The sequence below is a fragment of the Setaria italica genome, chromosome V, assembly GCF_000263155.2.
Source record: "Setaria italica strain Yugu1 chromosome V, Setaria_italica_v2.0, whole genome shotgun sequence".
Lineage (NCBI taxonomy): Eukaryota > Viridiplantae > Streptophyta > Magnoliopsida > Poales > Poaceae > Setaria > Setaria italica.
The window spans coordinates 3,281,445-3,306,170 of NC_028454.1; the positions used below are offsets into that span (position 1 = coordinate 3,281,445).

The window sequence follows — 24,726 nt, forward strand, 5'->3', positions numbered from 1 at the left end:
CCATACCTTCCCACCAATAAATCATGAAGATCCATAAGTATTTTCTCATTCATATGAAGTTGTCTATGGCATTCTCCTGCATTCCTTATTGTCTCCATCAACCATCCCATGTCACTAAGGTTTGATATTCTTGGTGGGTTTTTATCTAGATAAAGATCGACATAAATTTGAGCTACTTGAGCACCACCAAGAGCTAAACTCCAAAACTGCGCACTCTCCTCACTACTATCACTCTCACTCTCGGACACCTGCAATTTGACATGAAACAAAATAACATGAATACACCATTGTTCAAGTGACATTAATACAAAAGGTTCAATGATGACAAAGTTCAAGTGACATTAATAAATAAACATAAAAATGGTGTCCACATAATTGAAAAAAATAAATGGTGATCTTCAGTTCCCGTATTTGGTGTTGAACTTCCTCGTAAGCCAAATGAATCTAATATCCTTAGTTGGAAGTGTCATGAACATGTCCCTTTGATCTTTCTTCACAAACAACTCAGTAGCAATATAATGCTCATCGGTACCATACCCCGCTCCACAATCCAAAACAAGATCCATTACTTGTTCAACAGTAACTTGGCCAACCTTTCTTGATGTGAAAGCCTTGGCTTGTTCAGCTATCTCATTCAATTTTTCTTGAATCACAAGTGCGGTTCCTGTTTTTTCTTTCTTTCCTTTGTCTATGACAACCCTCGATCTTCTTTTTGCATTGCCAATGGATGGAGACACCTCCTCAATGTCATTCACAGCAACACCTCCATTATCTTCTTCTGTTGGGTACACATGAATATCATCCCCACCACCATCAAGGTTCTCACCAACATCAAGGTCTACTTCAATAGGAGTCTCATCATTTTGGGGTATGATAGGGTTGGAAGTCATAGGGTTCCAATGATCTGTTTCATCATTAATGATGTCACCAAACATAACGGTCAAATCATCCACATTTTGCAAAGGTTTTGTCCTGAACCCGCCGCATCCTGGGATATCCTGTAGTGAAAAATAAGATAAGAAAATAGTGTTAGTTATGAGTGAGTAACGAGTATGAATGATTCATTAAAATTTTTAAAAAATTACATCCTCACCTTCCTTGCCTTCCTCCACCACTCATCGTCCATGTCAATCACACCCTTTGTTCTATCCCAACCTATTCCTGTTTGCCTCTTCATTAATCTATTCCATGCTGATAATTTTATCTTCAACTTATCCCACTTGTTTTTCAATTGCATCTTGCTAAGATAAATTCCTGTCATCTGATAAAACCTATTTGACACTTCCGTATAGCCTACAGAGTTCAAATGTGTATTTGGTCTATTGCCTTTCTTAACTTGTCCTGCAAACAAGTTACAAACAATCGATGTGTATGCGTCGGTCCAGTCCATCATATCTCCCTGACCATGTTCAACGCCAAATACGGGAATTGAAGTGTAAGTGCAGTGATATCTGTTACTTATTTATTTAAAAAGTACAGTGTAATTGCCTATACATTCCCATAACAATGTTTTGTGGTTAATTCCAAACTCAAGGTCAGAACGTCTTTTCTAATAAAGACTATTTAGCTCACAGGTTGTGTACTAATTAAGCATATATGTATCTTGCAGCATCCACATTCTATACTTTACTAACATGACAAACGACACCAAATGAACCACCTGCAGCTGAACTACCACTTGAGCAGGATGCTTGCATCAGTTTCCTACTACTACTAACATAATATTTTTGTTACTGTTGTTCCATCCATTCAATACCGAGCAAATGTATCAACGTAGATGAAACGTACACCAAGGACAATTCACATACCTCCTCTTCGTCATTCTTCTTCGCTGCCCTAGAGGGCTTCTTGCTCTATCCTTGGCCCCGACCTCTTCCTGGCCGCTTCTTCCCACGGCCATGGCCGACACTTGCATCTTCGGCACCAAGAACAACCTCTTCCAAGTCAGCCTCATCGTCGGCCGGGGGCTGCTTGCTGCCGGTATGGGCACGGGCGCCACCGACAAAGCCACGGCCACCCACCGCCAAACTACGGCCGGCCGCGTCCAAGCCACGACCGAACCCGGCCTGGCCGACAGGCACGAACTCATCGAAGTCAGCCTCATCATCGGCCATCATCGTCCTATTGCCGGCATGGGCACGGGCACCACCGACCAAGCCACGGCCGCCCACCGCCAAGCCATGGCCGGCGGCGCCCAGGCCGGCAGCGCCCAGGCCACGGCCGCACGCCCCCAGGACAGGGCCAGCCGCGCCCAACCCACGGCCGCCTACCCCCAGCACATGGCCGCCGCCAGCGCCGGCCAAACCTCCGGCCAAGTCAATGTCTTCTTCACGAGCGAGGCAATCCGGGGAGTCGACATCGGACAAGCCACGGCCGCCCCCCGCGAGGCCACGCTCAGCCCCAACCAGGCCGCCGGCCAGGGTGCCGGTCGCCTCCAACTCCTCGACGGCCACGGGTTCCGCACCGTCGGCCATGGGCGGCGACGGGACGAACGGGCGCTGGAGGCCAGATGCCGGCGACGGAGGAGGAGTACCAGGCGGTGGCGGCGAGTCAGGCGCGAGGGCGGCGGTGGAATCGCCGACGGCGGGTGGGCGGAAGCCGTACGGGCGGCGACGGGCGGGCGGAAGGAAGCCGTACGGGCGGCGTCCGCCGAGTCGCGGAACAGAGGAGTCGGCCGATCTCGCGGAAAAAAAGCGTCGGTCGTTTTTTTTTCCTTCGGAACGGTACTGTGTAAGGTGGCATTGGTGGGTAATTTCTACCCAACTCCAAGAGGAGTTATAAAAGTTGTTTTTTGAGAGCACCCTTTGAGGAGCTCCAGGAAAATCTTGGAGTTGCCTCCCAGATCCACATTTTTTTTTGGAGTTGGTATAGTTGGAGCTGGAGGTGTTTGGCAAGATGAAGCTGGAGCGGAGCTATTTTTTTTGGAGCGGAGCAGTCCCAAACAGGCCCTAAATCCGCTAAGTCCATCACTACGCCATATTGGCGGGGTTTGAATTCCCATCCATACACCGCTAGGAGCCCTTCCCATCGCGCATGCCGAGCCGCAGCACAGCACCTCTCACCCCTCCAACGCCCCCCACCCCCCCGGGATCTATGTCGCCACCTTTTTGTTCTTCCAGATCTCGTCCCCCATTTCTTCATATGCTGCCTTAACGGTGTGTGGCATCTTTTGCCGCTGCCTCCATGGCGAGGGGCATGAGGGGCCAGCCTCCGGCTGTGGGCCCTTGGGCTTCGCTGCTGCTACCGGATCTGGAGGCCTCCACCACAGGGTCCGTTGCTGGGTGGTGCCACTGCTTCGGGCGGCCTACGCCCTAACGGCAGCTTGCTATGGCTGGCCCCTTCAAGATCCATGCGCCCCATGCACAGGCCCTGGAGCACGTGGGCCCTGCCTGTGGGTGCGTGTGTGCCCTCAATCTAACCTGGCAGCCTCACCTGCGCTAGTTCTGGAGTCTGGTTGCAGCCTCCAGATCTTGGTTTGAGCTGCTCTAGAGACCTCCCCTATTCTTTCCTGACCAATTCTACACATCCTGGGCACGGCTGTGCTTCGGTCATGGGGGGAGGGCCGGCCATGGCTTGGTGATGTCTTGGTCTCTGGGCGCCAACAGTCGTGTAGCGAGAGCACCGCACCCGGTGTGCGGGGAGGTGCTTCACATTCGCTTGACGTTGGATTTTGGGTGCCATTTGTCGTGCAACAAACTAGAGTGCCATGCTCGGTGCATGGGGAGGTGCTTCTCCTTCGCATGGCTTCGTCGATCTCCATCGTGGCTTGACCATGTATTGTTGTCTTTAATTCCTGCTTCATTCTCGTTTTCTTCACTTGGTTGCGAGTGGTGTCTATTTTTTTTGCAGCACACCCCTTTGGAGCTTCCTTCCCCCGGAGTGCGTCGAGGTGCGCTAAATTGGTTGGCATCTTGGGAAAGCTTTGGCTTAGTGCGGCCGTTCACCATCAACCACATGTCTTGGTTCTGCTTAGTCTCCCGGTACATGGTTATGAAAGTGTTTCGGATCAAGTTTAATACTTGCCCATTTGTTAGCCTCTCTTGCTATGTTTTGGGTTGCCTAGGTGCCTGGTGTTGTTCGTGAAGAGGGTGTCTTTGTTTGGTGACTAGACGGTGGTACTACTCGACAATCGACTGGAGTCCCATATTTGGAGCATGTATTGCTCGATCCCATTAGGCTCTAATTTGTTGGATGTGGTTTCTTTTGGCGTGTGTTTTATGCTGCGATTATAATCCCTTCTAGCTCCCTTCCCCACTTTCTTTCAATACGTATCCTGGTCACCGTACTCGTTATTGAGAACGGTTGCCTGATCTTGTAATTCTGATTTGATAAAATGAATATGTTCAGGTGGGATTTCTTAGCTCCCATTGACTCTTCAAAACAAATCCATATCTTTCTGAAAGTGCATATCTTGTGCTTGAAAACACAACCAGGCATATCACGTGGAACATTCCTCGTGCTATCCAACTAGTCATCATGGAGATCTGCCTCAGGAAATCATCACCATATTTATGCATGCAGATGGGAAGCCAATCCGACTGGAGACATTTTTTTCAGCAGAGTTCTAGAGTAGATCGTTTGAACACATAAGTAGCTTCTTGTTGGGGAGCACCTTCCGGCACTGCCAGCACATGATCTTCCCATCGTAAGCGGGCTAACAGCATGGGTTCCTAGAATGGGTGACCACATGGATTGGAATATCTCCTGCCAAAATCTTGGAACATCCGGCGGTTATAGAGACCATTCTGGAAGTAATCTATGGCATCACGCTCTGTGATGTCCATGATTGTGACCTTCTTGTCAAAGAAACGATGTAGGTAACTGCGCAGGGTCTTGCTTTGTTGTTGTTTGACTTGAGTCAAGTCGATCCTGTTGCCAGGACGCTGCATTGCTCCTGCGAAGTTGTTGGTGAACGCCACCTTGAGATCCTTCCACATGTCGATGGAGTTCTTTTCTAATGACTCGAGGCATATAAGTTACATCGCCTCCATGCAAATGGGGAAGTAGATGACCTTGGTGTCGTCATTCCCTCCTGCCGCCTGTACTGACAGTGTGTAGCACCGCAGCCATTGGACTGGGTCCTGCTTGCCATCGTACTTGGTGATGCTCGGAGGTTTGAATTTCTCGGGTAGAATTGTCCTCCTTACTCATCTTGAGAAGGTGGGCACCCGTCAGAATCCTCTCCTAGGTACTCGACTTCTTGCTTACGCTCGCGGCAGTGTCCATCAATGATTGTATGGGCGTCGCGGCCGGTGTTGATCTTATGATGAAGATCCTGTACTAGGTGTTCAGGCTCTGGGTTGGGCCCACGGTGGCCATGGCCTTCCAAGGGTCCCAGTTTGGCGACTCCAGTTTCACTTGGTCTGGATAGAGTACACCTATGGCTATTGCCATGCTGGGATGGGGTGTGTGGAACTGAATGTATTGGGTTTTGCTGATCGAGTTGTTCGTACGCGCGCTCCGCCAGCTCAGCCAATTGCTTGGTGTACTTGTCTTGTGGCATTGCACGGGTAATAAGGTCAATAGATGTGATGGTGGCAAGAGGAGTACGATGTTGACGCGATTGAACTTCTTCAAACACGTGATCCAAGTTCATGATTGGCAAGTTAGCTGCAAGGCGGCAGCGACGCTCTGCTCTTGCAGGATTTCTTGCTCGTCGTCGAGTTCTTTGAGCTTCAGTTTCTTCTCCGACAACGTTGATGGTGAGCTCATCCTGCGAGACATCATCCGGGTAATGCTCATGCCGCGGATTTCTCTCTGGTTGCTGTTCCTCTTTGCCTTCTTGTGCAGCAATGAGAGCGAAGAGTTCTCATTATGGAGAATAGCTTCCCGAAGTTGACGTGATGACCACCATGGAGCCACCTTCTTCGTAGATGGGCGACAGAGGAGTTCACTGTTGGTACGGGAGGGTATCAAGGTAGGCAATAAGGCATGAGTCGTTTTTCTTAGCGAAAGCAGGTGGTTTAATGTTGGGCCAGTAGACGAATCTGCCTTGTGGAGTTGATGTGATTACCAGGCCCTACTGCGGACCTGATAAAGGGGCCTCCTCGCCCGAGTCCGAGTAGTAGTTGGGGTCTTCGATTATACCCATGTCGGATTGTGATCTGGACATGGTAGCTTGGTAAATAGCACCCATGTTTCGGAGTCCGAACGGGAGTCGACTTGGGTCGTAGTCCGATTCGCACGATGGCTTAAACACCGGCTCGTGAAAACCAGTCTGACTAGTGGGAGAAGTCGAGTTGTACTCGGACTTGTCCACCCAGCCTCTGACTAAGTCAGAAATTAAAAATTCGCCAAATTTCTTGAAAAGATCCTCCAGAGCTTGACGCTAGAGCTTCATGGCGTGCAACTTCTTCTCCGAGGCCGGCGCAATGTGGCGGTGGAAGTTTCCAGCATCGTCTATGACACAAACCTAGGAGCCAAAGATGAACGTCGCGCCCGCTTCGAACACGACGATCGGCTTGATGATGACTTGGGCTATCGAGTTCGACAATGGATTCTTAGCGAGATCCCCTACCTGACGCGCCAACTGTCGGTGTTTAAACCTGGCAACCTACTGGGGGGTGCTCGAGGTAGTGTTTAGTGCGTGGGGCTTGCCGAGATTAGGAACTCAAAGGTGAACTCGAACACATGATTTAGACAGGTTCGGACCACTAGATTGCGTAATACCCTACGTCCTGTGTGTTAGTTGGATTGAATTGCTTTGGAGGGGGTCCCTGGCTTGCCTTATACTATTGGGTTAAGGGTTACAGGTCAGTTATTTACAAGAATACTAGTCGGTTTCGACTAGATGAGTCCTACTCTAATTGCTACGAGTAGTTTCCTAATCCTCGACTAGTTCATGTTCTGCTACGTAGACTACGCTATCCTGCACCGTAGCCTCCATATTTGACACGTCTCGGTGTCCAGCCCTGTATCTAGAACTGTCCAAACCTTTTGATGGGTCCATAGATGTATGTACGACAATGCTGGAAGGTGATGATGATTGACTATATTTTGTTGTCATGGAAAAGAAGTACCTAGCCACCTAGGATTGGGAATACCACGCGCGAGTGGTGTTTTCTACCCTCGTGCATTATTCCTTTAATGGGGACATCTAGGAGCCGATACTCTGAGAGACAGGCATGTTGAAGAATAATATCATCCTATTCAAATACAACAAATGAGGTTTTGTAACTAGAGATGGCACAATGGGTACCCAAAACCGTACGAGTTTCTACACTAGGGCATAGGCGTGGATTAGTTTTTCTACCCATAGGTCTATTAATGTGGAAAAAATCAGATCCATCGGAACCCGTGAACCCATGGGTTATTTAGACCCGGCCATATACCCAAAAATAAGCCCGTCTTCTCATCCCACACTTCAATTTAGATGGCCCAAGCCCAACTCATATATGTATGTGCTGCCACTGCGTATCGTGAATTGAATTGTTGAACAATGAACTTGGTAGCTTAAGAGCTATGTCATATGCACTAATGCCACTAATCTATGAATCGATGTGCTACGTGGACATGTGGTATTATGTTGGATAACTCTCATGTCTTGTCTTGCTATATTTCTGTTGATTTACATCAAATGTTGCTTGCATAGATGTTGAACTATGAATATATACGTGTACATAACTGTTGCTTTCAGTTGCCTACTTTGTTGGGCACGGTCGACCCGTGGGTGTCTATTAACCCGATGGACATAGGTTTGAGCATAAGACTGAACTTTTGAGAGGTCATGAGTTTTTTAATTATTGTATATTCGTGGGCATGGGTATGGGTTGGCAAAACCCAACGAGTTTGTCCATTGCCATCTCTAGTCCTAACACGCGAGCATGCCCATGCATATGGTGTCCATGCTAATAACCTATGGGAAAACCACATATGCAAATTATGCCACAGAACAAATGGTCATACTAGATGTACCAAGCACGCAGAAGCAGTGGGGTAGTTGAAGATGGTCCCACGATCCAAATTATGCGGGTTCTCAGGAACTGGAATTTGAGGGACGGAAGATGGTTCCTGGCTTCTTGCCTAGGCCACCTGAGTTATGTATACGCTTGAAGATAAGTATAGTGTGTATATGTAGCGATCTTGAGAAATTAATTTGTGTAACACCGCAATCTCCATTCTTTTATTAATTTGGCAAATTAATAATTGTGTTCTTTTATTGTATGGTTCATATCAAGGAAAGTGTTTGCAAATGCATGTTCAATGGCTCTATTGTCCATTTTGACCATACCACGGGGTAAAGAAAAATCAAACAGTTTATAAACTAATCTAGAAAATCAAACAACACTTAGGGTCTCTTTGGCAAGGCTTCAGCTCCTCTGGAAACTGCTTCGGCTCTGATTCCTCTGGTGGAGCGGCTTCTCTGGTGGAGCTGAAGCCGTTTTGGAAAACGTTTGGTAAAACGGCTTCACCATGTTTTTCATGAATGGATTGAAGATGTCAAATATCAAATATGCTCCTTGGTATATGACTTGGTTGTTAAGCTGAATTGTATGTTTCCCTTCGGTTTATAATTTTAGTTCATGTAAATTAAAAAAATAAATAGAAATATTTCTTAACTAATGATCAGTACTTAATAGTAGAGTGGTTTTTACAAGAGATGAGGCATAATCCTCTTATAAACCATACAAGCCAACATACATGCTCATGATGATCTAGAAAGAAAGATCCCCTTGCAAGGTCATCACGAAATCTATCCATTGCCCAATAATTAGATTTTGAAGTTGATGTATCACCTGCATTTTGGGAAGGAAGATGTCTTGCATATCTTGATTCTATAGAATTCATGTGAACAGATGACTCAAGACCATATGTACTCACTAGCAAATCATGCAACTGGTAGAATAGGTGTGGATCCATCCTGAACATCTTGTGGCTTTGTCCTGGAGTGTTAAGTTTTTTCATAGTCCAACCAAAGCCACTCTGTGCTGGAGTTCTAGTCTAATTTTTGTCATGGTATGTCATGAAATATTTGGAGGCAAGAACAGCAGTCATAAATTGAATATTTTGAGCACCCCTTAACAATGCAAGAGTTTTTACAATCCAGCCATCACCATCAAAAGCACTATCATCAGTCTCATGCGAAGAATTATCAGATATGTGCATGAGGCAAACAACAATCAATAAAGTAGTACCATTATTACAAGTCAAAATAGTAGCATTGGAAAGTTATGCAGAGCCTACAAATTATTACAAGCCATTAAAATAGTACCATTGGAAGCAACAAATAAATAACATCCAGAAATAAAAAGTCCTAATTGGAAGGATACACTAGCTGCCAAGACAAATGGAATGGAATTCTATACTTAGGCACATAAATTCTAGTCATCCACTCATACTTTCTAGTTACCAATCAAATCTCTCTTTAGATGTGTCCAACATCATGAACATCTCTCTTTCAGCCTTTTTGGTAAAAACGAGGCATGCAATGATTGTTCATTTGTTCCTGGAACAACACCACAGTCAAAGCCATGACATCCTGGATCGAACATCCAGATTTGTCCTCCCTCAGTTGTTCGCTCATTCATCTCCACAATCATGCCCATTTGTTCTTGAAATCAATGACCTGCACTTGTCTTAGGTTTCTTTCCCTTGTTGTTATCAGCCCCTCTACCTCTCTTCCCTCTCCCACTTGCAGGTGTCACCTCCTCCGGTTCACTATCATCATCATTGTCAGCTTCATCTTCATCATCAAGGTTAATGGGAGAAGTACCACAAGATAGATTTGTTTGAGCAGGTCCTACACCACTAGAAGCACACCAATGATTGTCACCGGTGTTACAAAGATCTTCGAACATGATTCCCAAGGTTTTCTAATTTTGGAGCCCTCTGTTCTTGAATCTGGTACATCTCTTTATTTTATGTAATGTGATAAATAATTTTCAGTATAAAAACAAAGAATGCATCAAGACAATGGATAATTGCTAGCATGAAAAATAACTTGCACTTATTGCTGCCATTTCCTTCCACCAAGTATCTGACATAACAATATTCTTTCCTGTTTCATCCCATCCTATGCCAGTCCCCTTATTGGTCAGTTGCTTCCAAATTTCATAATCAGTTTTCAAGTTATCCCATTTGTTCTTGAACTATTTTCTAGTATACATAATACCAGTCCTCTCTTGAAATCTTTGTATCACATTCTTGTAACTGGTCTTATTCAAATGAGTGTTTGAACGATTTCCCTTTTAAACTTCATCTGTAAAAATCTCATAGACTATTCTAGTGTTCTCATCGCACCAAGCGGCATCTTTGTTGCCAACAAAATCAGTACCATAAGCACCAAACATCAAGTAGCCTACACATTCCAAGCATACTAGAAATTCCATTTTCACACAGAGATGTACGACACGACTTAGCGAATTGCTAGCATGACAAGTATTTCTTACATTGGATCAGCATTGTTGATATCGATGATTGCAGGGGCAACAGGGACCAGCACTTGTGGCCTAGGTGCCCAGCCACCACGTCCTCCTCCACGATGAGCCAGGGCTCCTCGAACTGGCACCCTTACCTCTCTTTCCTCCTTTGCCTTGGTGTTCTGGTTCCCGACCAACGCCAGCGTCGGCGCCGACACCAAGATGCTTGAGAGCCAATCTGGCTCGAGAGCCGCGGCCGCTCTCTGCTCCACCACTCCAGCAATACTCCGCTGCCCGCCATGGTCGTCCCTCCGGGAAGCACGTCGATGCCCACACCACAAGGGGCGCCACCGGGCCATGCTCCTACGCCCACGGTCAAGGCAGCCGCCGGACCGCTGGCCCATGAGCCGCCGTCCTGGTGAGCTGCTACCTGGCCGGCCGCCTGCGAAGCCTCGCCTTGGCTGGCCACCGCCGGTCCGCCCGACCGTAGGGTGCTATCTGGCCCAGATGCGGAGGCTCTAGCGCCCCCAATCCTTGGATCGAGCTCAGCCATGGTGGATCCGCTGTTTTCACCACTGGGAGTGGCCTCCCTGCGTGCGACTGGCGTCGGGCGCTAGAGAGGATTGAAGGCGCTGCCGCCGTTTCTGCGAGAGAGGCAAGTCGCGGTACAGAGAGGATGCCAGTTGGAGATCACGTGGCTGTGAAGTTTATGGGCAGTTCCGTAACCATCCAGGCGGGCCTGAGGGAGGAGCCGCATCGGAGCTACAATTTCTAGCTCCGTCTCCCCAGTAGAAAAAAAGAAACGGCTTCTCAAGATCTTCTCCTTGGGAGCCATTTTCTTTGAAACGGCTTCTCAAGATCTTCTCCTTGGGAGCCATTTTCTTTGAAGCTCTTTGGCGCAGCTTCATCTAAAATGGCTCCAAGAGCCATTCGCACATCTCTGCCAAAGGTGCTCTTAGAACTAACTTATCCTTAACCTTTGCACATATCCTTTGCACCAGTGCAATGGAAACCAATAATATAGGCCAAGAATACCACAAAAGCTCATCATGATGATCTAACTTTTAATTGCAGCTGCAAAACACGCGTTAGTCATAATGATATAATCATTAATCATGAAAAACCGAATTAGGAGCCTCTATGCTCTTTCAAGAATGATTTTACCAAAAGATACCCTTTAAACATGTTAATTTGCTGGTGGACAGCGTACTCATAGTGAAGCTGGTGGTAACACAACCGGTTTATAACAAAAACCTGGAGAGAATGTTACTTTCACTCCCAGATTCAGGACAGATAGCGATGCGGGTGGGGCGGGTTGCGGACAACCGCGAAGTCATCACACTAGCCGCAACTTAATTAGACGGGTTTGTGACTGTCCACAACTTCAACCTTGCCGCTAGCATGCGTCTCGTGGACTTGATGGCGGATATATATAAACCCGCATGACCCGCATAATAATTAGCTTACCTGCCTGCTACTGCCTGTCTGCCTCGCTAACTGCCATGCATGCAAACCGATTAGCAATGCAAGGCAGCAGGGAGTTGAAGCTAGCAAGCAATTTCGATTGGAAATCAATCTCGCATTGGTGGCAGGTGGCGGAGGAATAAGCTAGCAGCCTCGAGAATAGACATGACGAGCGCAGTTGCCAAAAAAATTGAAGCTGCGGCTTGTCGCGGGTTTCCGCGGGTTTGCTTTATTGTCCACTGGACTTAGGTTCACTAAAGTTTGGTCCATATCACATCAAATATTTAGATACTAATTAGGAGTATTAAATATAGACTAATTACAAAACCAATTGCACAAATGAAGGTTAATTCGCGATATGAATCTATTAAGCCTAATTAGTCCATGATTTGACAATGTGTTGCTACAGTAACCATTTGCTAATGATAGATTAATTAGGCTTAATAGATTCGTCTCGTGAATTAGCCTCCATCTGTGTAATTACTTTTATAATTAACTCATGTTTAGTCCTCCTAATTAGCCTCTGAAGATTCGATGTGATACGGACTAAACTTTAGCTCAAGGATCCACACACCCCTTAGCATGTGCGCAAACGTGACCACAAGGGAGTTGCAATTGCGCCACATGCGCTGCAAAGCGCAATTTGCCGGGGTGGCCAACCGGGTCAGCCTCTCCAACAGCCTATCTAAACTCATTTGCTATACCTAAAAACTACCAAAAGTCTAAAAAATCTACTCCAACAGATTTGCTATATGGATTGCTATTCCTAAAATTTTTAGACTATGATTTAAATTTCTCTCTCTTTAACCTAAATATACCAATCCAACTCTTGGATTGCTATATTTTCTCCTCTCACGTGGGAAGGTCAACCGCACCTCTAGGGACTTTTCCGACCAGCGCCTGCCGCTGCACACTCCGCCAACTGTGCCACCACCGGCTGCCGGACCTTGCCGTCAAGCTTGCCCCGCCGGTCCTCACCATCATCGCCTCCAATTTGGCCCCGCCACCGGACTTCTCTGCCTCAGATTTGGCCCTGCCAGCGGACTTTGCCGCCGCCGGCATTGGTGCTCACGGATCTCGATTCGAGGACCCTGAAGCTTGAGGGCGGCGGCCATCCTCCTCACCGCCTCTCACCTCCTTCCCAGGCGCACGCGAAGAACTCCGCCGGCGTAGCCACGGGGTGGGCAGGCGACCAGCGGGCTGAGCTGCAGTGGCTCGGCGGTGTGAGAGCGGGCCGGTGCGAGGAGAGCGGCGGGACGGTGCGGTGAGAGCGGCTGCACGGGGAGGAGCATAGGGTGGCGGTGGCTGGAAGCAAAGAGCGATGGGGAAGGATAATGATATGTGGCTGGGGAGGAAGAGGATAAGGAGAGGAGAAACTGATTTTGCAAATTAGCCCCTAGAAAAAGATTTTGTTTGTGGATTAGTCCTTAGGTGAAATATAGGTCACCAATTTTAGATATGCTGTTGGAGAGGGCAACTTTGAAATACCTAAATTTTTCTCTCCTATACCCAAAACTGATTTTAGATCACCAGTTTTACGTATGCTATTAGAGATGCTCTAAGAACCCGCCCCGCCAGTATCCCTAGGACAGACAATGATACCCATGTATGTCACTCCTCAACGCATAGTCCATGTTTTCCCAAAAAATAGTCCATATTTTAATTTTTTGGTTGTGAAGGAAATTTACTAACCGGTCGCTTTACACTAAAACAACGTAGCGGTCGTCCATGTGATGATTTACTTTTTGCTAGATCTTTTTTAAGAAAAAACTCACTTTTATTGACCAAGTATAAACCTTTGGACTATTGACCGAGTATAAACCTTTGTCCAATGCCACATTAGGATTGTCCTAAGTCAAACCTATCAACTTTGACCAAATTTATAGAAAAATACAACAACAACTATACTAATTCGACGAAACAAATTAGGTATTATAGATATTGTTGTATTTTTCTATAAATTTGATCAAAAAACAAATCTAACCTGACATGTAAAAAAGTTGCAGAGGTAGTACTCAACGTCGTCGGAGAAGTGACAAAGATACTAGGGCTGTTTCACTTAAACCGTGGCAAAAAAAAAATATAAATCCAAGCTGGAGACAAGTGTACGAGCAAAGGCTCGTTGAAAACGCGTCGTATAGATACGTACATGTGGGCAACTGGGGCATGCATGCATACGTACAAGGACGGCCAGCTAGCAACCACGCAAGGAACCAAAAAAAAAATCAAGCGACGGCGACCCTCCGCGACTTTATTCGCCTACAGTGACGCGCCTCACATCGTCGTCGTCGTCTTCTTCCTCCTCCCGTCCGTCCGTCGTCCTCTTCGCCCTTCGCCTCCGGCGACGATCATTACATTCACATTCACACCCATGCACCTCGACCACGCAAACAAATTCATTTATATATATGTATATATAATATGATCCGATCAAGCGAAGATTAATTGATTAGCCACTTGCTTAGCGGAGGATTAATGCGGGATGGCGATCCGCCCGCGCGGGATCCTCGGGCCAATAGTTGTCACGCACACGGCACACACAGCTAGCCCAGCTGCGCGCGCCGCGGTCCCCGCCGGAGCTAGCTTTTCTGATTTTCTCCGGCCGGGGGCGTCGCTGTTCGCTGGCCGCCACGGCCCGAGACGGCCGCATACGATACGAGGCCGAGGCCGGCCGTGGGGGCGGATTGGGCGCGCGCGTGCCCTGCCGACGGCGTCGCCACCGCCGATTGGCCGGAGCGTGGCGCCGAGGCGGATCCGTGCGGTCCTGTTTCCGGTGGCTTTTAGGGGTGGTGGCGTGAGGACGGAGCTGTAGGTACTGTTGCTATCGGTCCGTGCTCCTCTGCCCCCACACTTCCAGTACGCGCCATGTGTGTGTGGACCGTGACGGCGTCTGATCGCCATTAACGCTTGATTATTAAGTCTGGCTAGAGATATTATCGACTGATTCATGGTACGTAGGTAATGGTCTGCTAGTTTGAGGTCCCGTGGTGACGTTAAAACATGGGGATGCGAAAAAATCACCAGAATAAGCTAAGGGGCTAAACTCATGCAGTTTTTTGTATTAAGGTCGACTCAATTTTGTGAGAAAAATATGTGGCGATGCCTGGAAATGATCTATTACTTGTGTTGAGTTAGCTACGTGCAAAAAAAAAGAAGAAGCTAAAGTTACCTCGAAGCAAAGAAAAGTCCACCCTTCCATTCCATCTAGAATAACTGGAGTTTATATTACAGGTTCCAGACTCTGTTTTTCCTTCAAAACGATCCGATTCCGAGGTCTTTGTTCAAGCTAAATTTAATAGCAAAAAAGTTGAAGAAAAATAATTGCATTTCCCATTTTTACAACCCCCCCAAAAAAAAAATTCCTGTGCACCTTTAGAGTCAGTTTAGACGCTAGGAACCAAAATGCTAGCTGATCACAGTAACCGCTGGCTTAATCATTGAAGGTATACGTTAGGGAGGGGTGGGCCCACGAGCAGGACCCCACAAAGATGCCTCAATTGTCAAACCAGCTTTTCCCGTGACCACCACCTTCCAATAGGGGGCCTGCAGATGGCCTCATTTCTTTTCTCACCCAGTCTATTTATTGTAAGCGCACCTTTAATAATTGGCACCCCCCTAAATAAACGGGATCCAAGGCGGAAATGATAAATAAAACAAATGAGCAGAAAAAATTAGAGAAATAATGCAGGTTCTTTCCGTGCAGATATTCTGTTGATTCAATTGTTTCCGATACATGCATCTGGAGCAAGGGGGAAAGGGAACTCATAGAAAATCGCGATAATGAGTGATGGGTAAGTTCATGAATGACTCAAAACCTCCAATTAAAGGGATGCATTGTCAGAATAATGAGCGATTTTCTGCACATCGGTTTTTCCATAATTGTGTGAAGTTGTGACCCTGACAACACTAAAGCACTCAAATCTTCGGGAACACACACGCGTCGCATTTCTACTTGCTCGCTCTGGCAGACTCAAAGACCATAGAGCCCCAGAAAATCTTCACAAGAGAACAACGGAAGCTTCTGAGCATCAGGAAAAGCCGACTTGTACAGATGATCACCCCGATTATAAAACGTTCAATCAACGATAATCGATTCTGCTTGTTTAATCGCAACAGTATCCACAGGCACATGGGCACTATGAGGATGCCATTGCATCTTCCAATCATCGTGTCATGAATCAAGGCATTTCTTTTAGCAGACAAGCAATGGAGGATAACAAATAAAATGCTAGGGTTTGCCACCTCATTGAGACTATTATACCCCCAGTGTTCTGTCTCCGAACAAAGACAGCGTATGGAAGTTTTCGCACCAGAACCATAAAAAATCCAACAACCAATATACCTCTCTATACTCACCAGACCAAGGTTTACAGAACTTGTGCATGTTGCAGTTGCGCTTCGCTCTGCGTCAGAACACGGCCAATGAAGAAAGCATACCACAGCCGAGGCAATCATCTGTACAGAAGGTCTGATTCTCTCTGACTGATTGCGAACTTCTTCAGAGGTGCCAGCATGCTTTTTCTTTGGATTGGAGCAAAGATTTCTGATTGGAGCCTGGAGGTCCTAAAGAAAATTTGCATTGCTGGCTTGCGGAGACAGAAAAGGAAGATGCTCTCTGTCCTGGAATGCAAATATTTGATGCCGCCTGTTGATGATTGATGGAAGGTTTCTCTGGGTAAGAAATGATCTGGTGGCTTTCCTGCGAAATAAGCATGAAGGATGATACTTATGTCAGGCTCAACATATTAGAAGATAAGAGAGATTAAGAGTATGCAAACATGTGTATATACTGAAATCCTAGTATATATGTTCTGATGAGGGAAAGTCTCCCAGTCCAGCTGTGTACCTTTCCCTGCATGGAATACATGTGACGCAGAGGTTGCCGGGGAAAAAGTTCATAGTAGCAGTGACAGACTAGCAGCTCTCCAGGTCACATTCATTCACTACAGGAGAAAAAACATCAATCCTTTTCCGAATCATGTAACTTTGACAAACCTCTTTTACAACTGACTTGAGTACAAAGTAACAATACTTCTTGATCTAGGAAGGATGAACCATCCAGAGTTTCTTATAATAGTTTGTGGTAATGACAACGCAGTAATAGCATATCAGGGACAAGTGGAGGTACAGACCCTGAAGCCCACCGACGGTTGAAGGGGCATAGATTCTAGGGGCTGATAGGACATAAGGACACACACGCTTACAGAGAAGCAACAAAGGGAAGGGCTAAGAGCCTGAGGCTCCCACAACCACCAGCTTTAAAAGAAGGGGGGCAATTGGGGAGGGAGGCCTGCAAAGAAAAGGAGAAGAGTGCCCTTAAGCCTACCAGTGCCTTCCTCCAAATCCTGATATTAGTAGCCACTAGTTGCTGCCGTTCTCCCACAAGCTCTACTCTATCAGACACCACTATATGAGCCCGTATAAGCAGTTCATCCACAATAATCCCACCCTTGAACCACAAATTGTTGAGAGGTGTTCTTAGAACCAGAGGATTACCTGTGAAGAATTCTGTGCTGCTCCTCAAGGTGTGTGCAGATTGCAGAGCTCAGCTTCAGCTTCTGCATTGCTTTCAATGGGGAAGCACTCCTGCTGTTACAAGCAGAAGCTGAGGAAGGGGCTCTGGTCTCCTGAGGAAGACGAGAAGCTCATGAACCACATAACCAAGCATGGGCATGGCTGCTGGAGCACTGTTCCAAAGCTTGCAGGTACAATCAAAATCCTGCACACTTTATTCTTCTCAATTATCCATTCCCACTGTTTCCTATTCATCTCCAAGGCCACTTCTTCTCCCAATCTTCTCATACCTGCCCAATTAATGATTGCAGGGCTTCAAAGGTGTGGCAAGAGCTGCAGGCTGAGGTGGATAAATTACCTGAGGCCTGACCTTAAAAGAGGTGCATTCTCTCAGGAGGAGGAAGACCTTATCATTGAACTTCATGCTGTCTTGGGCAACAGGTAAATTTAATCCCAAATCACACTGTCAGAATTTTGCACCTATTGCTTCAAAGCAAGCTTTCCTTAACTATGCCTTTTTCACGTAAATGAACAGGTGGTCTCAGATTGCAACACGGTTGCCTGGAAGAACTGATAACGAGATCAAGAATCTCTGGAATTCAAGCATCAAGAAGAAGCTCCGGCAGAAAGGCATCGACCCCAACACCCACAAGCCCCTTGCTGAGGTTGATCGCAAAATAGCTCCAACAATCAGTACTGAGAGAACCTCCGAGTCCAGCGATATTGACCCTTCAAGTGGTGGTGCACTTGGCAACTTGAGCCATCTCCTCAGTGAGACAGCACAATCACCAGAGCTGCTGCCAGTGCTCGGTAAGCATCGCAAAGAAACTACTAGTTTGGCACATCTAAGGGTGCCATCGAAGGAGCTATTCCTTGACCAGCTTGTTTCTGGTAATGATAACCTCCCCAGCTGCCGCTCAACAGGCCCAATTCCAAATTTCCCTTTCCAGCAGTTGATGTGTTACAGCAATGAATTTGGCGGCAAGCATGGAGGCAGCACGAATCCACTCTGGTTTAACCAGAATGAGTCAAGCTGCAGCACCATTTCCACTGTGATGCCACCAGTTTCGCCATCAACTCTCTCAACATCAACAGGACTCAATAGGTCACCGGACAATCCACACTCTGGAGGTACTGGCATTCAGAGTAACCAATTCTACTGGGACACCACTAATCCTAGCAGCAGTAGCAGTAAAGGAAGCAGTGGAAGCAATAGCTTGGGATTTGAGCTGCAAAGCACAAGCTCAATTCTGGAGAATAGTATCTTCCCATGGACAGATTTATCGCCAGATAAAAATAGCCACCTAGAGGAAGAACTCAAGTGGCCTGACCTGCTCCATGGAACCTTCACAGATACACCAGCAACCATGCAGAATCTTAGCCAATCACTGTATGAAGATGTGGTCAAAGCCGAGAACCAATTCAACATGGAGGGCCTCTGTGCAGCTTGGTCTCAAAATTTGCAGCCACAGCAACATCTGCAGGTAGCATCAGATTTGTATGACAAGGATTTGCAGAGAATGTCCTTGTCTTTCGAGAATATCTAGGCAACATGTTTCAGCATGCATGGAACAGAACAATAGCAGAAAGCTGAGTTAATGAAGCCTAGAAAACACAACATTTCTTCACAGATTTATTTGCAGGCTATGTGGAGGTGTTTGCGTAGGTACATTCTTATGATGATACAGAGATCAACAATGATAACTGTTCATCAGTTAAAGATACTGCAGTACATGAAAAAAAGGAGACAAAGTATGAATTTATATTACAGCATAATGTATAGCCTAGAGAAAAGTATGTCTCGAAGTTTACTTTCCTTTCACTTAAAGTTGCTGTCTTTATCTGTACATGCATGCAGCTCGACTTTTTGTATACGTGAGTCATGGTTGATCTTTTTCTACCAAATAAATGAGGCAAGGATGTGGAACACTGCATTTGTTGGTAGCTCTTAGGAACTATACAAGCAATATTAGATTATTTTTTCAACTGTGACATCTGACATGCATGAGACGCAAAATTCCTGAACGCAAAATGCCTAAGCATGAGACGCATATTCATGGGGCAGGACTAAAGCTATATTGACCTTAGTGCTACTTTTCACTCACCTTTTTCTTTCATTGATCACCTTTTGCAAAAGAGAATCTGGAGCTAGCTGATCACTTTCCACCTGCATACTAAATGGAAAAGGACTGATTGATTTGGTGTTGTCCAAAGAGGCAAAATCCCCAAGGGTAAAAAACAGATACGCATTAAAGAAAATGAGGAAATTTCTCACCACATTGCCATACAAAGTAGATGGATGGACTAGGATAATCTCTCTTACAGGGATGTCTTCTTAAACTAGAAGGTACGGAGGGAGAGGAATCAGCAAGTTATTGAGAATAAGTAGGCAACTGTTTCCATAGTGTTCAGTCCACTAAATACAAAGACAACTTACAGAGAGAAGTGGGATCTGCTATAATTAATTAGGCAACTCAGGAGTTGAATTTACACTTCTTGCTTAAAAAAAATACAGTTTTCAGGTCTCTTACTTTCTTTTCCCTGCCTAACTCAGGTGCTGTACACTCATATCTACTTCTAATTCAGAATTGCAACTCACCTGCCTGTTTAGGCGTATTTCTAAGTAATTTGATGAGACAGACATTTACTACACAAGGGGGCTAGGCATTTTAGTGCAGAACATTGTCTTGCCTTTTAGTCATTTAAAATGCAAGCATTCACACTAGGCAATAGTTAAATGATTCAATGATGGGGAAATCTTAGAAAATCTGATTAAGAAACAGAAAAGGAAGATAAAACCTCATTCAAGTTAGAAAGGGATGGCTAATGATGATGCTTTGACTGTTACAATTGAGGGACTACCATGTCCGACCAAGCATAGATCATTCTCTAATTTGGTTTTGCCTTCCTACTAGGCTAAGCTTGATTGTATAGATCTAGGCCAAGGTTAGACCAATACTAAAGATGGTTTATTTTCAACATATTTCAACTTTGTTCGCAACTTTCGATCCTTGGCTTCCCACAACCAGCTTCAGATGTTAGAGATTTTCTTTCACATGGTACCAAAAGATAAGGATTCAATCTATTGACGACATAAAGTAAACTGACATTACAGAGTTGACAAATGCAATGGAACTAATAATACCAACAAGTTTCTTTAAAAATAAACAAGTAGGTCAACACTGGAAACTAATTAAACCCAATGGTTATAAAATGCAGCAACCAAAATTCAAAAGCCTACACATCTTCTCACAAAAACAAAAAAAGAGATAACTATAAATGAATAGCTAGCTTCTGGTAAGAAGTTCATGCAATGCAAAAGTTTCCCAATCTAGCATGAATAAGGGAATGTGTACTTAATTTCTATTTTACGAGGTACCTCCATAAATGTGATGTTAAAGATGAGGATACGATATTGCAGCTTATAATATTGAATTGTTGAAGGTATCAGCATGTTTAGAGAAGATTTGGTCAGTGCGAGAGGGAAAATCACATGAAAGGAAATAAGTGGAAATGGGAGAGCACCAAGAGAATGGCGATATTATGTAATAGTTAGTACTCCGTACTGTAATAGAGACCACCTATCATCATCTTTAACAGAGGAAAGATGAAACAAGGGGATGCCCAAAATCACAAGGTTACACATTTGATAGAACTCCAATGGGTGTAGTTATGTAGCAAATGTTAGATTTCAAATGGAAAACATAGTTCGTGTGCTATTGGGTGGTGCGAATCGAATGGGTGGACAGTTTCTAAATGGAGCCTGGATAATAAATGTCAAAATAATCACTGTAATTCAAATGGAAAGTGATAGCGCCCCAGCCTTCTGCCGTTTGCTTCTCAAGCTGGTGGTACAGCGCAAGCAAAGGACTTCGCAAAGACTTTGGAAAAGAGCTCAACTCCCTCATCTTCCTAGTTGCTTGGGAGATTTGGAAACATCGGAATGATTGTGTGTTCAATGGCGCTAGCCTGAGTGTGGCGCTGGTCTTGCAAACAGTGGCAAATGAAAGTGCTATGTGGTGTGAGGCTGGTGCCAGGGGACTCTATGACCTGCTCCCAAGGTTGCTCATCGTGGGTACTTAGTCATAACCTCGGGTGATCTGGTCATGTGCTTCTGGTTGTATGTGGTACTCTTCATCTAGTATCCTATCAGGGAGTGTGTGGGTGTTTGTGTTTTGAATTATGTCTGGGAGATCACATTTATGCCCTCTCCCTTATACCTTCTTTTTCCCTTGTTAATGAAATGATGCGCAGCTCTCCTGCATGTTTGAGAAAAAAATAGAATATGGTTTCTTGAATTTAGAAATAATTCATGAATCAACTAGGCATAATCAACCATGGGTAGTTGGGTACAAACTTGTTTTGGGAGAATAATTAACTTGTCTCACAAACATATCTTATTTTCGTCATAAGACAGTAAAGTGAGCCTATCTGCAGTTCTGCACATCACTGTGTCAAGACTACAGAGTTAGATATAATTAGCAAGAAATAAGGGGGACATTGAAAAGGATGTCTTCCTGCATGCTCAGTTGTGTCTTAACATTTATTCCAATCTTTCTCTTTTTTGACATGAGCATGACGACGGTATCACGAGAGCATGAGAAAGCAGAATCATTCCTTATATGTTAGAACTTAGACAGCAAGCATTGCCTAGAACAGAACAGCTACAAACTAACTAGAGTCTGCAGTTTAACGCTATACAATAAATGCCACTTCGGCTCAACTATAAATAATCCCATGAATCGATAGAGGTAGCTATTGCTTAATGCAAGTTCCTAGTGATGTCTATAACTTTACATGATCGTATTTAGATGCCTTCATAAGGTTAGCATCAATCTCTTTGTATATACCAATTGGAGTCATGAGAGTTAAACTATTGGTGATAGTTCAATAAACCACATTGAGGAGAAAAACTCAGTAGCCAACACCAGCAGTTTAACACGCTGAAATTCTCCAGTAAATTTCTCACAGGTAGAACCATAAGTAGCTGCTTGGTAAAACAAAAGTACTAAAGGTGAGCTCATATCAGCAACAGTTGCAGTTGTCTGTTGGCAGTGTAACACACCACTTATGAAAAGAGATATAGCTGAACAGGTACGGACAACCAATAAAAACAAGTGACAGCTAACACATTATTACACCCATTACGGCCCATGATAGAACACAACTAACAAGTATTAACAAGGTGCTGATAACATCACAACACACACACACACACACACAAAAAGATGGCAATGATGAAACAATTGAAATTGTAGCAAGAAATATGGGAGAGGCATAACAAATCTCCAGCAACTTGTTACTTCAAACTTCAACTTTGTTACTACAGTCTACAGGCACCTGACTTCATTTGTACAGTGATTTTACAGTTCTGCTCTGTAAATATTTTGTTTTTAAAATTTCTGAAATTTGGTGATCCTAAGGCGTAAGGTCTCAATGCTTTGACTTATTCTTTTTCCCCTATAACAGATTAAATCACACGTTTTTGCTTTACTAATCTTCAAAGTTTTCCACTTTAAAGAAAATATCCATTTCGTGTCAAAATAAAACAGCCAAGCTGAAAAGCAAATTTTTACTCATCTTCAAAGTGTAAACTTTCAAAAGTTCGCTTACAACTAAGGATTTCCAGTTTTATAGCAGGCAATGATGAATCTGAAAATCTGCAAGCCTTCTACTGGGAAATTTCAGCAAGGCGGAATGTTTCCAGTTATGTTCCTCAGAAACGAGCTCATCAACTTCACCCAGCCCAAATTAATTTGCAAGCCAACTTTTGGACAAAGTTTGAGACAAGACATATCAATGTGGTCACAATCAACATTGAACATATTCAGGAACCATTATGTTGTCTTTTTTAAGGTGGTTTCAGCGGCTTGTCAACCAAAAACCTGAATAAAATGCAGATTCAGGAACTGCTATTTTGACATGTAAGACGACGGACAATTGGTGATTGACAACTCACTTGATATGACAGGAAGGCCCAGGAAAAGCTGGGGCAAGAGGTAGATGCAGACCTTCAAATAAAACATCTGAATACATAAGTCATAACTCGCAACATTTGTAGTAGGAATGTTCAGAAAATAAAACATCGTATCTGTAAAAAAACAACTCTCCAAAAACGATAAGAGTCCAACTGTTTGAGGAGAACTGGGAGAGAACACGCGCAGTTTCGTCCATACCTGAAGGACTCGCAAAGCCAAGCCGAAGTCAGGGTCTACAAAAGCAAGAGCTCATACACAGATGCTTAGTTTTTGATGATGGGTTCGATACTTCTGCCCTAATTCATTTGGCATAGGTGTACAGTACAACCATTTTGGTTCCTGAGCATTGCTAGAAAAAAAAAAGAACACCGAGGAAGAGGTAAATACTGAATACAGACACAGACACCCAACCTTCAAGTTACTGTTGCCCAAGTGATTAGCTGAAAAAGGTGATGTGGGCAAGCAATGGCGGGCAACTCGAATGGCACCGCGAGTGGGGTGATTTTGCATGGCGTCGGGACTCGGATAAACTGGCTCTGGCTTCTGGAATGAATCAATCCAATCGGCATCAAAGTCGCGCATCGAACTATCGAAGGGTTCAGGGTTTTTGTGCAAAGGATGCAATGCGGAATGCGAGGAGCGGAAGGAAGGGAGAGGGCGGCGCTCACCTCGGATGAACCAACCCCCAATGGCCGGGGCTGGTGCCTCGGAGCCGAACTGGCGGGGAGTCGGAGAGGACGAGGAAGAGAGGCAGGTTGGGGAAGTGGGGACACGGGGGTTGGCACTTGGCAGCTTTTGTTCGTCGCGGCGCTGCCGGCGCTGCTGGTGGAGCCGAGGCGAGGTCCTCCGGGCCGGCGGCATCGCTTTTGCGCCTCTACGGCCCGCTCCGTGACAGCCCAGAGGCAGCCCGGTTTCTTTCGATCCGCTACCGGCCTGTTGTCTCCGAAACCGGCTGGGTCGGGCCTCACCGACGAGCCGTTAAAGAAAGAGTTGGCTATCGGCGAACGGGCTGATTTCCCCCGTAGTAGCGGCGAGCGAAATGGGAGGCGGTGTGGTTTTTCGCTCTGCGAGCACGCTTTGCTGGCTCGCCGCGCCGCCAGTAACCACGGCGGCCGGCATTGCCTTCCGGTGACGCCTGTTAGTCCGTTACTTCTCCCAAAAGATCTGATGAAGAGATGGAGAATCTTGCGTGCCGCGGACTCGCGTTAGTGATGGCCAAAATGTGAACGGCACTCGGGACAGGAAGGAAACATGCAAGCCAACAAAGGGTAGGCACTGATGGATCAAGGGCACGATTAGCATCTACCAAACGGGGCTCGACCACCACTAGTTAGGAAAAATAAACATTGCATGCCTTTGATGCAGAATCATTAGGAGATCGACCCAGCATTTCCTGGCTCTCGCTCTACGGG

The 24,726-nt window shown here is 45.6% G+C and overlaps 3 protein-coding genes and 1 long non-coding RNA gene across 4 annotated transcripts; 1 reads left to right on the forward strand and 3 right to left on the reverse strand.

The window, feature by feature from the left end:
- Nucleotides 1–398: 398 nt before the first annotated feature.
- LOC101785956 (zinc finger CCCH domain-containing protein 43-like) lies at nt 399–1,237 on the reverse strand. The gene is made up of 2 exons (XM_004971476.1): nt 1,094–1,237; nt 399–998 (listed from the first exon to the last, which is right to left on the reverse strand). The coding sequence occupies exons 1-2, from the start codon at nt 1,235–1,237 to the stop codon at nt 399–401; spliced, it is 744 nt and encodes a 247-aa protein (XP_004971533.1).
- Nucleotides 1,238–1,853: 616 nt separating this feature from the next.
- On the reverse strand, nt 1,854–2,474 carry LOC101786367 (uncharacterized PE-PGRS family protein PE_PGRS10-like). Its single transcript, XM_004971477.1, has one exon. It carries the CDS (start codon nt 2,472–2,474, stop codon nt 1,854–1,856), a length of 621 nt encoding a protein of 206 aa, XP_004971534.1.
- A 13,519-nt stretch (nt 2,475–15,993) lies between these two features.
- LOC105914500 lies at nt 15,994–17,456 on the reverse strand. The gene is made up of 3 exons (XR_001164131.2): nt 17,319–17,456; nt 16,669–16,765; nt 15,994–16,521 (listed from the first exon to the last, which is right to left on the reverse strand). It is a non-coding gene; the product is annotated as an uncharacterized LOC105914500 (long non-coding RNA).
- On the forward strand, nt 17,019–19,263 carry LOC101759338 (transcription factor MYB61). The gene is made up of 3 exons (XM_004967589.4): nt 17,019–17,527; nt 17,648–17,777; nt 17,872–19,263. Exons 1-3 carry the CDS (start codon nt 17,395–17,397, stop codon nt 18,881–18,883), a joined length of 1,275 nt encoding a protein of 424 aa, XP_004967646.1. The 5' UTR covers nt 17,019–17,394; the 3' UTR covers nt 18,884–19,263.
- Nucleotides 19,264–24,726: the final 5,463 nt, after the last annotated feature.

Excerpts from the sequence above, each read along its gene's own strand:
- LOC101786367 (XM_004971477.1), bottom strand. The coding sequence starts at position 2,474 with ATGGCCGACGGTGCGGAACCCGTGGCCGTCGAGGAGTTGGAGGCGACC.
- LOC101759338 (XM_004967589.4), top strand. The coding sequence starts at position 17,395 with ATGGGGAAGCACTCCTGCTGTTACAAGCAGAAGCTGAGGAAGGGGCTC. Across the intron at positions 17,528-17,647 it reads CACTGTTCCAAAGCTTGCAG|GGCTTCAAAGGTGTGGCAAG; the intron begins GTACAATCAAAA and ends TAATGATTGCAG. Across the intron at positions 17,778-17,871 it reads CATGCTGTCTTGGGCAACAG|GTGGTCTCAGATTGCAACAC; the intron begins GTAAATTTAATC and ends GTAAATGAACAG.
- LOC101785956 (XM_004971476.1), bottom strand. The coding sequence starts at position 1,237 with ATGCAATTGAAAAACAAGTGGGATAAGTTGAAGATAAAATTATCAGCA. Across the intron at positions 999-1,093 it reads GGTGGAGGAAGGCAAGGAAG|GATATCCCAGGATGCGGCGG; the intron begins GTGAGGATGTAA and ends TTTTCACTACAG.